At 40.2% G+C, this 11,964-nt stretch overlaps 1 protein-coding gene across 1 annotated transcript; it reads left to right on the forward strand.

Annotated features, from left to right (window-relative positions):
• The first annotated feature begins 881 nt into the window (after positions 1-881).
• Positions 882-8,787, forward strand: mmadhcb (metabolism of cobalamin associated Db). The gene is made up of 8 exons (XM_080903999.1): positions 882-1,039; positions 2,184-2,233; positions 4,806-4,950; positions 5,224-5,441; positions 6,129-6,237; positions 6,363-6,493; positions 6,924-7,010; positions 7,894-8,787. The coding sequence occupies exons 2-8, from the start codon at positions 2,225-2,227 to the stop codon at positions 8,086-8,088; spliced, it is 894 nt and encodes a 297-aa protein (XP_080760125.1). The 5' UTR covers positions 882-1,039; positions 2,184-2,224; the 3' UTR covers positions 8,089-8,787.
• Positions 8,788-11,964: the final 3,177 nt, after the last annotated feature.

An 11,964-nucleotide genomic window follows, 5' to 3' on the forward strand; every position in this document is an offset into this window, starting at 1 on the left:
GAAAACCTTGTGTAATATGGAAACATGGATAAAAGCAGAGTGGTACTTTGTTTATAAATGAATATACAGCTATGAAGAATGATACAAAAGAAGGTGGTGGCCACATTTGTGTGAACTGGAATATGATATAGATTAGTCAGTGTAAATATAGAGCACAAGACAATCACAGTTAAGGTTTGGATGGAGGAAGATGAGGCAGTAATGATCAACTACTATAAATTATGTAAAAGGATCACTGGGGACATATTAAACACTATAGGTGTTTAATATGTAGGTGTAGGGTGTAGGTGTTCCCTACACATGGGTCTAGGGAAAATAATATGTTGTGGGGATTTTAATGCACTTTCTGGGGAAGCAGATGCACAGATGAAAATGATTCATGCACTGAGGATTCAAATCCTTTGAATTTGGCAGAAGCACTGGGATATCAGCGATACAGGAATTGATTTCTGCAACATTCAGATACATTTCGGTCACGGTCACAAAATAGTGAAATAACAATTACCCATCTCAGGATAGGTCATACAGGGCTTAATAAAACACTACAGCTAATAGGCAAGCACCCAATGGGATTGTGTGCCCACTGCAAAAAAATGGAATCTGCTCAGCATGTACTGTTAGTATGCCGGGCTTGTGTCCTGGACAGGAAGACGTTAATAGGAGGAGCTGAACATTCATTCCACTGTAGAAACCCTGCTTGGAAAGGCACTGTCTCACATCTATGGCCAACTGTTGAAAGTTGTGATAAGAAAGGGTTCAATACTGCAGATTTTTTTTTTATTCCCAATATTCCAAGTTCCTGATTCACACTCCTGTCCAGGAGGGGGCGGTAATGCACCTCTAAGCTCATTTGAAACTAAAACGAAGAACCCCCCCCCCCCCCGAGGTCAAAGCCAGAAATGTTGTTAGAGTGAGTTGCCCGCGTTCATTTGGACAGTGTCTTCATGTTTTCAAAGGTCGACTGTTTTTCTACGATTTTGTGGAAGTATAAATAGGAACAAACTAACGCAGTCATCTGGTTTGGACTTGTTAAAATCCTGTAAGTTATGTTCTGCTCTTGTTAGCTTATCAGCAGATAGCGTTTCTTACTAAAATGTATCGGTTGTCATACCGCTGTGAGGATAAACCGTGTGAAACGTGCTATTACACTCACTAGAAGTTCCCAGATGTATCTAAAGCCGAAAGATTACAGTAGTTAACTGGTTTTACTTTAACTGGTTAGATTTGTTTACACATTCAATCCGCAGATTCGTCATATTTACCGATTGACTCTGTGTGCAAATCTGTCTCGGAGTTTGACAAGATTAAAGGACTCCATCTCCAGCTGGTGCAAATGCAGATTTCAATATTATCAATATTATCTGCTGACAACAATGAGATTATTTTAATTTATCAAACAGCTTCCGCTTGATGTCGTACCTCCGTGTTTCAAATCATGAGCTGACATTTTGCCCTCGACACACTCCTGAATAGCTCGACGATGTGTCGAGTTCACCTGCACACACCTGTTCGCTCCGTCAGCTGCTGGTTTAGGAAACACGCCCACGTTTGACATCGGGAGCTTTCTGCTCAGTATAACGAAACATCGCAAAGAATAAAACCATCTTTGTGAAGTAGCTGTAGTGGGATCAACCTTTTATCTATAAATAGCTAAAATAGCTTTTATTCTGCTAATCAAAATCCCGGTGCCTTGAACTCTTGCAGATTTCTTTTTAATTTGTAAAATAATGCTAATGTTTGTTTCCCCATACATCACCTGGCATAAGTTGTTTTTCACATTACCATCGGCTATCCTAGGCTACCAACAGTGTGTTTCTCAAACCACGATTGCTTCTTAAGATGCTTACATCCAGCTATTTAAGCAGATCAGTGGCAGAGCTATGCTATTGACGTACATTGATACCAATCCAGTCAGTGGATTTCCATCCGTCGTGGGGGCAGCAGTCCACTTAGCTATGCAAACATGCCTCATCTTTGATTAGGATTGCTGGACTTCAGAGTGGCTTATATGATTCATACATAACTTCCTTAATTCTGATTCAAAAAGAATAGATGAGATTTAAAAGGAGTGAAGCAGACTGAGCAGCGGATCAGTCAGGATGGTGTGGTAGTCGTACAGCGTTTCTTCTGTGATGAATGTGTTTGGAAATGTTTCCTGATGACACAGTCTTGGACTCTTACAGAGACTTCACTGGATACTGCAGATAATCAGAAGCACGCTAGGATGACCAGTGTAAGTTTGTCAAACAACAGTTTGTAATATTCTCATCTTATTCTGATGTTAATGCTCTGCAGTGATCACCATCACAGAGCACCACTGTAAACACTGAATAACGTGAAATATTTCTTTCTATTTTAAATTTATTGCATAGTTCTCACATTTATGTTTTAGATACAAACATTTGTAATATTATACGAAGATAACCCGAGTAAATACAAAATGTAATTGGGGTATTTTTTTCAACCTGCTGGATAGACGAGTATGTGAATGTGATAACCAGAGAACGAGGTGATGTAGGGAGCTTCAGTTTGATGCCAGACCACCTCGGTTTGTTTTTGAATAAACTTAATAACTGGTTGGACTGTTTGCAATAAACGGCCATTAATGTTTGACATTCCTGTAGAGACACTTTGGAGAATTATTTTAACTTGGCAACTTTAGAGGGTATTTCAGTATGAATGGCCTGTTTAACACCACGCCACAGCATCTTCAGATTAAAGTCTGAACTTTGTCTAAGCACTTCAGTTTTTTTTTATTCATTTATTAAAATGGGAATTTTTCACATCACTGTCCTGCTGCATAACCCAAGTGTGCTTGAGCTACAGGGTACAAACTTATGGCTGGACTTCAGGATTGTAGGATTTTCTGGTTGAGAGCAAAATTCATGTATCCATCAATTAACACTACCACCACGTTTGACTGTTGATATGTTTTTTTTTCTGTTCTCTATATGTAATGAGACCTTCCAAAAGGTTACATTTCTGCCTTGGGACCCTCATGTCATTTTAGCCGAGTCTCTTTGGCTACGTTCACACTGCAGGTCTTAATGCTCAATTCCGATTTTTTGATCAAATCCGATTTTTTTTACTGCTCGTTCACACTACAAATAAAATGCGACAGCAAACGTGCTCTAGTGTGAACGCTCAAAGAGGCCCGCATGCGCAAAAGAAGATATCACACACAACGCGCTCTGTTTAGACCCAGAGCAACAGTATTGTTTGACTGATGGCCCTTAATATAAAGACTTCGGACTTCACGTTTCCCAATTTTTGCTTTAAGTTATTTTGTTATTTACATAATAATGTAAATAACCTAATAATTATCCTTATTGCTGTTTAAGAGAGGAGCGGTGCTTCAAAGGATAGCTGCAGATTTCTGTCAGAATCTGCAGATTAAACAGTACAAATAAAATGTTAACGTTGTCTTCCCAACAGTTTCACTGACATCTACGCTGGATGGCCAGGAAGCGTTCGCGATGTCGTATCGGGCGCTTCTCCGGCGCTGATAATTGGCTTCAGTCTTGTGTCGGTGACGTAAAAGACGGATTTAATGCAACTTGACCATCAAACAGCAGTCGCTTTCTAAAACATCGGATATGTATCGGATTCAGTACCACATACGAAAGTGACCCAGATCGGATTTGAAAATATCGGATTTGCGCCGTTCACACTGTCATAGCATGATCAGATATGGGTCGCATAGGGTCAAAAAAATCGGATTTGATGCGCTTTCGCCTGCAGTGTGAACGTAGCCTTTTTGTCATTGTTGAAACTCTGACCTGAGGCAGATGAAGCTTGCAGTTCCTGGATGAGTCATTGATCACTCCTGGAAAAACTTTGTTAGAATCCCAAAACCTTTGTATCACTTTCCAAACTGACAGATGACAAGATGAAGCTGTAAACCAGGGGTCTCAAACTCCAGTCCTCGACGGCCGGTGTCCTGCAACCTTTCCATGTGTCCCTGTTGCAACACACCTGAATGCAATTAGTAGGTCATTAGCAAGAGTATAGAACTGAAGTTGCTGAAGTGGCAACCTCTAACCCTACTCAAGTAAATGTAAGTGTTAAGGAAAATACACTTTTAACAGTACATTTATTGCACCATGTTCATTCACTCATGAACTGCTGTAACATGAATGAAATGGCTGAATTGCCACCTCAGCATGCAGTCAGGTTGCTTGCTAATGATCTACTAATTGTATTCAGGTGTGTTGCGTCAGGGACACATGGAAAAGTTGCAGGACACCGGCCCTCGAGGACCGGAGCTCGAGGCCCCTGCTGTAAACCTTTGACCATGTAGACCAGGGGTGTCGAACTCCAGGCCTCGAGGGCCGGTGTCCTGCAGGTTTTAGATCTCACACTGGGTCAACACACCTGAATCAAATGATCAGTTCATTACCAGGCCTCTGGAGAACTTCAAGAGATATTGAGGAAGTCATTTAGCCATTTGAATCAGCTGTGTTGGATCAAGGACACATTTAAAACCTGCAGGACACTGGCCCTCGAGGCCTGGAGTTTGACACCTGTGATGTAGACCTTTGGTGGTGTTTCAGGTGTCTGAGTTCAGCAGCATTATTATTATTATTATTATTATTATTATTATTATTATTATTATTATTATTATTATTATTATTATTATTATTATTATTATTATTATTATTATTATTATTATTATTATTATTATTATTATTATTATTATTATTATTATTATTATTATTATTATTATTATTATTATTAGTAGTAGTAGTAGTAGTAGTACCTGAGAGACTGCCATTTACAGTTGTACTGTTTGTTTGCATGTGCAGGTGCTTTGCAGCAGAAGCAGGTTGGTAAGTTACCTTCCAGGGCTCCATGTGTTGGTGTATCGTGTGGCTGGAGGCAGAGCCTTCTCTGCTGCTGATTCTTCAGGCTTAAATGAGCCCGCTTTGGCCACTTCTCACTCTGCTAAAGGTATGGCCTTATTTTAAGTTTATACATTTGAACATTAATTAACTACAACATGTTTTTCTAGTCAGTAATTTAATGCATCTTATGTATAGATTAGGTATTAGGTATAGACCTAATAACACAAAATAAATTGAGATATACGGAGGTTGACACAGAGTTGTTACCTCGGACTCTGATGAAGTGATATTGGCGTTGACCAAAATTTGTAATTTCTTATTTCTTTGTGTAAACTCAGTTTGTGTGCATGCTACTTTTCTTTGTTATGTTGTGCTTAAGGACTGCAGACACTACGGCCTGATGACATAATGGCGCCGTTCGGGCCCCAGGACCAGCGCTTCCCGCTGCCCGGTAATGTGGGCTTTGACTGCCAGCTGGAAGGATTGACAGAGCAACAGAAGAGCCTGACAGACAAAATGCTACCAGATGTGTTGTCTGCTCCATCCTGCTATCAGAAGCATGAGTGGCTTCTAGCCCAGTCTGTTAGAGAGCTCTCTGTAAGTCCAATGAGAACCTTATGAATGTTTTTAATAATCAAAACAAATATGGACCAAACTATGCTGTGTTATTACTACTAATGTTAATCTTGCTACAAATTTCACAAACACTGGTGCAATTAAATAAATGTCAGAGGAATTTTATGTTGAAGTATGTATAGATTATCAATGAATAATCATATGCAGGGATAGCTCAGTAGGTAGAGTGGTTGCCCCATGATTGGAAGGTCGGGGGTTTGATTCCCCTGAACGGCTACCCTGAGGTACCCCTACGTCCCTACACACTGCTCCTCGGTGGCTGCCCACTGCTTCACTGGCTGAATGGGTTAAATGCAGAGGAGTCATTTCCCTACGCGGACTAACACAAGCACGTACACATGTTTAAGATAAAATGATGTGTGACATTTTTTTTATGCATTTTTAATCAGTCAAAAATGAACTTTTCATTGGAGTGTGGTGTGGACTTAGTGGTGCTAACAAGTGTAAAAAATGTAACGCTAGCCAATCGTGGGTGTGACATGATTCATGCAGCCAGACCTCCAGCATCCGTCTGAATATTTTAGAATGAAGAGACATTAAAACAGTGTATGCTGAAACTATATCCAGGTTTTGTATCGTTGGCGTTGTTGCTCATACGCTGAGAGTGGTGACATTCGCTTTTCTGACAGCTGTGTTTTTCTTTCTTAGAACAAGGGCAATCCTGCGTCCTCTGGCAAAGTCAGCACAGCTGAACAGTACTTTGACAACTCGAGAGTAGAGTGTGCCACACAGGCGTGTCCTGAACTCTTAAAGAAAGGTACATCGCTGTAACTGCATCCTTCATACATTTATTTTTCAGCCTTGCATAACTTTGAAATTGCTTGTATTTCTCATGAGAAGCGGTGTTCCTGTCTAATGCAAGTGTTTCCTAATTATAAACAGATTTCCAGTCAATGTTTCCTGAAGCTCCATCCTGTGGTATGATGGTTGTCACGGTTACCCAGAAGACGCAGAACGATATGGCGTCATGGTCTGCTGAGGTGGAAGATGAGAGAGAGCAGATGCTTGACAAGGTTAAATGCTAAGCTGAGCTGTTTTACATGTCTTACACTATAATAAGACATCACAGGGTTTCTCCCTACATTATCACAGCAAGTACTCAGAATAAATAAATGTAAGTGTTATTTTAGAAACCTTTTACAACAGCTAAGCACTGCAAATATTAGAGGTCTGTAAAAGAAACACTGATGATGAGCTGAAGAGTTTATTAGAAAAGCTGTCCACCTCTGGAGAACTACAGAAACTGCATTATATGAGATGTTACTAATGTTAAAAACAGTAGTAGCACATCCATGTAGTACATCCCATCTGTAGTGTGAAAAGAAGTGAAAATGAAACGGATAATAAATGCGTGAGTTTCATTGAGAAAGGGGAGGAGACACTTTATTATTTATTTTACAGTAATTAATGAAGTAATTAATGATTGTGGTGTCTGCTGTGTAGTTTGTTGCAGGTGCACGGGAGATCTGCTGTGCGCTGCAGCGAGAAGGATTCTGGGCAGACTTCATCGACCCATCGTCAGGCCTCGCTGTAAGTTATCTCTGACTCTGCCTGTCAACAACTGTTCAGTGTTTTTACGATATTTTATCACAATAACAACAAATGAAATGGCTGATTGGGTGTAGACATCACATGGCATCAAATGACAAAGTATAAATCTGAGAAATCTGTTAGAAGCTCATGTTACATGGAATTAACTCTGAATTAGCCACGATCAGCACAGTCAAGATGCAGGTAGCTGTCTGTGACAGATGCATTTAGATATGCAGTTACAGTGTGGCGCTTTTAGTGATTCCTTTAAATTCTTCTTGTTATCTTCAGGTATTTTGTCTTTGGTGCATACATTTAGATTTATTTGGAGTTTTCTGAAATAAGCACATGATCAAATGTAAACACGTCCATTGGAGGCTGCACCATGATTCTGGTTAGATATTTGGTCACCAGACAGAAGCTGATGTATTTGCTTTTCTGGCACAGGCGTGACTTTGTGCTTAACTTCACATGTTTCAGTAGGTTTGAAGACAGGACATCATAAAAGCTGTTTCTAAGTCCACAGCTAGCTTGGCAGGCCGCTGCCTTTCTGGATTGTTCCACAGTCATTCAGCTGCAGAATAACAAACCTTCAAAGTAACTGTCCCTGGGCTGGTATTTAAGGGTGATTCATTGTGGCAGTGCGCTGTGTGTATAACAAATGTACATTTCTGCAGAAGAAAACTGGTGAAAATTTCTTGGAAGCTGTAATGTTGGCAGGACAAACTTGTGCAGACAGCGGTGTGCAATTGCAACTCCCCATCCCCCACCCAACACACACACACACACACACACACTATAGATAGAGACTATTGTTGCTTTTCAGGCGATGGTCTTGATCAGATAACTGTCTCATATTTGTGTGTCCCTTCTTATTTCTCAGTACTTTGGCCCGTACACCAACAACACACTGTATGAGACAGATGACCGATACCGTCACCTGGGCTTTCAGATTGAGGACCTGGGCTGCTGCAAAGTGATCCGACACTCGTTGTGGGGGACACATGCTTTTGTAGGGACAATATTCACCAGCGCACCACCTGATACTCCTACTATGAGGACGTTGCAGGGTAGATGAACACAGGCTCTGGGATACCGAGTGTAATATGCCTCAACACTAACAGAGTGGTTAGTGGTTTTGACCATATCTGTAATCATATTAAAGCTTAAATAATGCTGACACCACAAAGCTTGTGAATGTTTTGTCTTTGAAATTAGTCATTTATAGAATGACCCATTCAATAAATGAATAACCCTTGTATTAATTACCTTGGCTGCCCTTTTAACCGCAGTTGTGTTAAACCATTTTTCTGCTGTACTTAGTAGAGTTTGAAGATATTGCGCTGCTGCACAAAGAGACAAGTTCTCAGAAGATAGTTTTCCGGTTTATCAGCCTCAATTTTTCTTAAGAAAAACACGAGCATCCTCAGTGAGAAGTGAACTCATTTTACAGTTAATGTTGAACTCCTTTCTAATCCTTGAAAATATTTTAGAATCATCACTGGACTGACTTGTTGATCCCACCATAAGATGAGCCGTCTTGTTTTTGTGGCAGGGACACGCTTTCACCTGAAGTGCTCACAATCTTGAAAAATGAAATTTAAGGATTAAAATGTGCTGAAATGTTGACATAAGTAAAGGTAGAAATAGTTTAACTGTAAACTCTAAGATGTTATGCAAATATTATGCAAAATGATTAGTATTTTTTAGATAAACATTGTTTTGTTTTCAAGATTGCAACAATGATGAGTAAAATAAACCAATTAACAAAATTAAATCGTTAAGATAGTATTTCATTATCTTTACCCTCTGAAATGTAGGTACTGAAATATCTACTTATTGCAACCAAGTACTGATGGCTAAATCAAGCTTGTATTGAAAAAAGCTTTATTACTCGAAGCTTTTCAACACAGCACTTTTTGGTGACATCTAGTGGCCGGTAATGAAGAGCAGCTTGAGTCTACAAAATGAATAGCTTTATCAGGATTGCCCACTCTACCGAGCTGACAGCTTCAGTTTAATATCACGTGACATGTCTGTGTGATACCGGACTTGGTGCCTTGTGAATGTTTTTGGGTGAAAATCTATGTTCTGTCTATTTGATTCATAAATAGTTTTAATGAATAAACTTCCCTTGTTTAAACATGTGCCATGCTGTGTTCCCCCTTTGCTTGTGACTTGATGTTTTGTATCAGTAGATTTAAAAAAAAAAAAAATACATTGTATATAATATTTTACAACACGATCTTATACTAGGTTGGGAGCTGGGACTAATACCCCCGTGCTGTAGAGCCTCCCTGAACTGCCCCTCCACTGGCGGATCTAGAAAATTGTATTTAACCAGTGGACAGGTGCAATTATACAGGGTGGGCCATTTATACGGATACACCGTAATAACATGGGAATGGTTGGTGATATTAAAGTCCTGTTTGTGGCACATTAGTATATGTGAGGGGGCAAACTCCTCAAGATGGGTGGTGACCATGGTGGCCATTTAGAAGTCGGCCATCTTGGATACAACTTTTGTTTTTTCAATAGGAAGAGGGCCATGTGACACATCTAACTTATTGGTAATGTCACAAGAAAACAATGGTGTGCCCTTCTCCCCCGTCCCTCTTCTCAGCTGTTTCTCTTTCCCTCTTTCTTTCTCCCCTTCTTTCCCCCAGTCAAGTCTGTCCCATGTTCAGTAAGTGAAAATAAAGTAAACAATAAAAGGTGAATCAAATGGAAAAAAAAAGAGAATAGTACCTGCCAAAAAGGATTGCTAGTCCCTTTCTAGATGTTTTCTTTACGTCTTTATGGTAAATATGAAATATGCTACAATAACGCAATTGATAGCATCAGAGCATAACTTTGGCAGATTTTTGGAAAGCATCACATTTTCAAGAACAATCTGGATCCGTTTTTATCTCTCTTGACAGTACTCATGCTGCAGATTAGCTACATATAAATATACATGATACAAATGACACAAGGGGCAAATTATTTTCAACTAACTTGAAAGGAGATTAAAAAAATGGATAACATGTGTTGCTCAGGTGCTGGGCAAACTGTTTCCCTGCTTAAAAGAAAAGAGAGAAAAAAAAAAAAGAAAACAATGGTGTGCTTGGTTTCAACGTAACTTTATTCTTTCATGAGTTATTTACAAGTTTCTCTTTGTTCACAGCCATTGACATGTCGAGGAGCGGATCGAAATTGTAACTGGGTCATTGCAGCAGATTTCAATGCAAGACACCCTACAAGACCACCCATCTCCCATGCTACAGTTAGCAAACTGCTTGCTAAGTTTCGTGAAACTGGTTCAGTGTTGGATTTGCCAAAATGTGGACGCAAGAAAACTGTCACTGATGAAGAAACATCAGTGGCTGTCCTAGCTTCATTCAGCAAGAGCCCACAGCGTAGCACTCGCCGCATGTCACTGGAGAGTGGCATTAGTCAAACATCCCTTCAGTAGATATTAGCTACTCACAGATGGCACCCTTACAAACTCCAGCTACTGCAGCATCTCAACGAGGATGACCCAGATCGGCGCACAGAATTTGCAGAATGGGCAAAACAAAAACTGGAACAGGACCCTCAGTTCACGCAGAAGATTTTGTTCAGTGATGAGGCAAACTTTTATGTGAATGGTGAAGTTAACAAACAAAACCACCGCTATTGGTCTGACACTAACCCACACTGGATGGATGCCTCCAAGACTGTTGGAACAACAAAAGTGATGGTTTGGTGTGGTATATGGGGTACAACGATAGTGGGTCCATTCTTCATCAATGGAAACCTCAAGGCCACTGCATATTTGAAATTGCTACATGATGATGTGTTTCCCTCTTTATGCACTGAAGCTGGCACGTTCCCTGAGTTTTTCCAGCAAGATGGTTCACCACCACATTATGGGTGCCAGGTCCGAGCATTCCTAGACGAACAGTTTCTGGAAAGTGGATTGGTCGTCGTGGGCCAGTTGAATGGCCCCCAAGGTCTCCCGATCTGACCCCCTTAGACTTTTATCTTTGGGGTCATCTGAAGGCAATTGTCTATGGTGTGAAGATACGAGATGTGCAGCACCTGAAACTACGGATACTGGATGCCTGTGCTGGCATTTCTCCTGCGGTGTTATTATCAGTGTGTGAAGAGTGGGAGAAGAGGGTTGCATTGACAATCCAACACAATGGGCAGCACATTGAACACATTTTATAAGTGGTCAGAAACTTGTAAATAACTCATGAAAGAATAAAGTTACATTGAAACCAAGCACACCATTGTTTTTCTTGTGACATTACCAATAAGTTAGATGTGTCACATGGCCCTCTTCTTATTGAAAAAACAAAGGTTGTATCCAAGATGGCCGACTTCTAAATGGCCACCATGGTCACCACCCATCTTGAGGAGTTTGCCCCCTCACATATACTAATGTGCCACAAACAGGACTTTAATATCACCAACCATTCCCATGTTATTGCGGTGTATCCATATAAATGCTTCTCCCTGTATATAATATACTATACCTTATATAATTATAACTATGTGGGTTTTAGACCTGGGCTTAGAATGGCATATGAACTTGTTTTTATTTATGAAGAAGCAGAACGTCCTCCCTCCCTCGCTGTATGTCATTATGTTGCACACTGGATCGCCTTCTCCACCCAAACACAACATAAATCCGGCCAACGATTCACTTCCTTATAAACCATTGAATCAGGTACTGGAGCTGTGACGTGCTAAATAAATCTTCGGACGTCATTGATCACTTGGGCGCTGTCTATTTTCTGACACATGAGCTGGAGCTTCAGCTTCACATCGCTACTTTGAGGTTTAATCATTGTGTGCGTGTGTTTTAGATATTGTGTTAGGGATTTTTAACTCTGGTCCTGCTGTCATCTGTAGAGTTTACTCAAGCTCAAAATGAAATATCCCATGTGAGTTTGAATTATTATTTTTCACAAGATTATTATTATTG

This window comes from Rhamphochromis sp. 'chilingali' (genome assembly GCF_963969265.1).
Source record: "Rhamphochromis sp. 'chilingali' genome assembly, chromosome: 14".
NCBI classification, from domain to species: domain Eukaryota; kingdom Metazoa; phylum Chordata; class Actinopteri; order Cichliformes; family Cichlidae; genus Rhamphochromis; species Rhamphochromis sp. 'chilingali'.

Bases quoted from the DNA above. Each gene is read 5' to 3' on its own strand.
- mmadhcb (XM_080903999.1), top strand. The intron at 4,951-5,223 runs GTATGGCCTTAT...GTTGTGCTTAAG, and splicing joins CACTTCTCACTCTGCTAAAG to GACTGCAGACACTACGGCCT. The intron at 5,442-6,128 runs GTAAGTCCAATG...TTTCTTTCTTAG, and splicing joins AGTCTGTTAGAGAGCTCTCT to AACAAGGGCAATCCTGCGTC.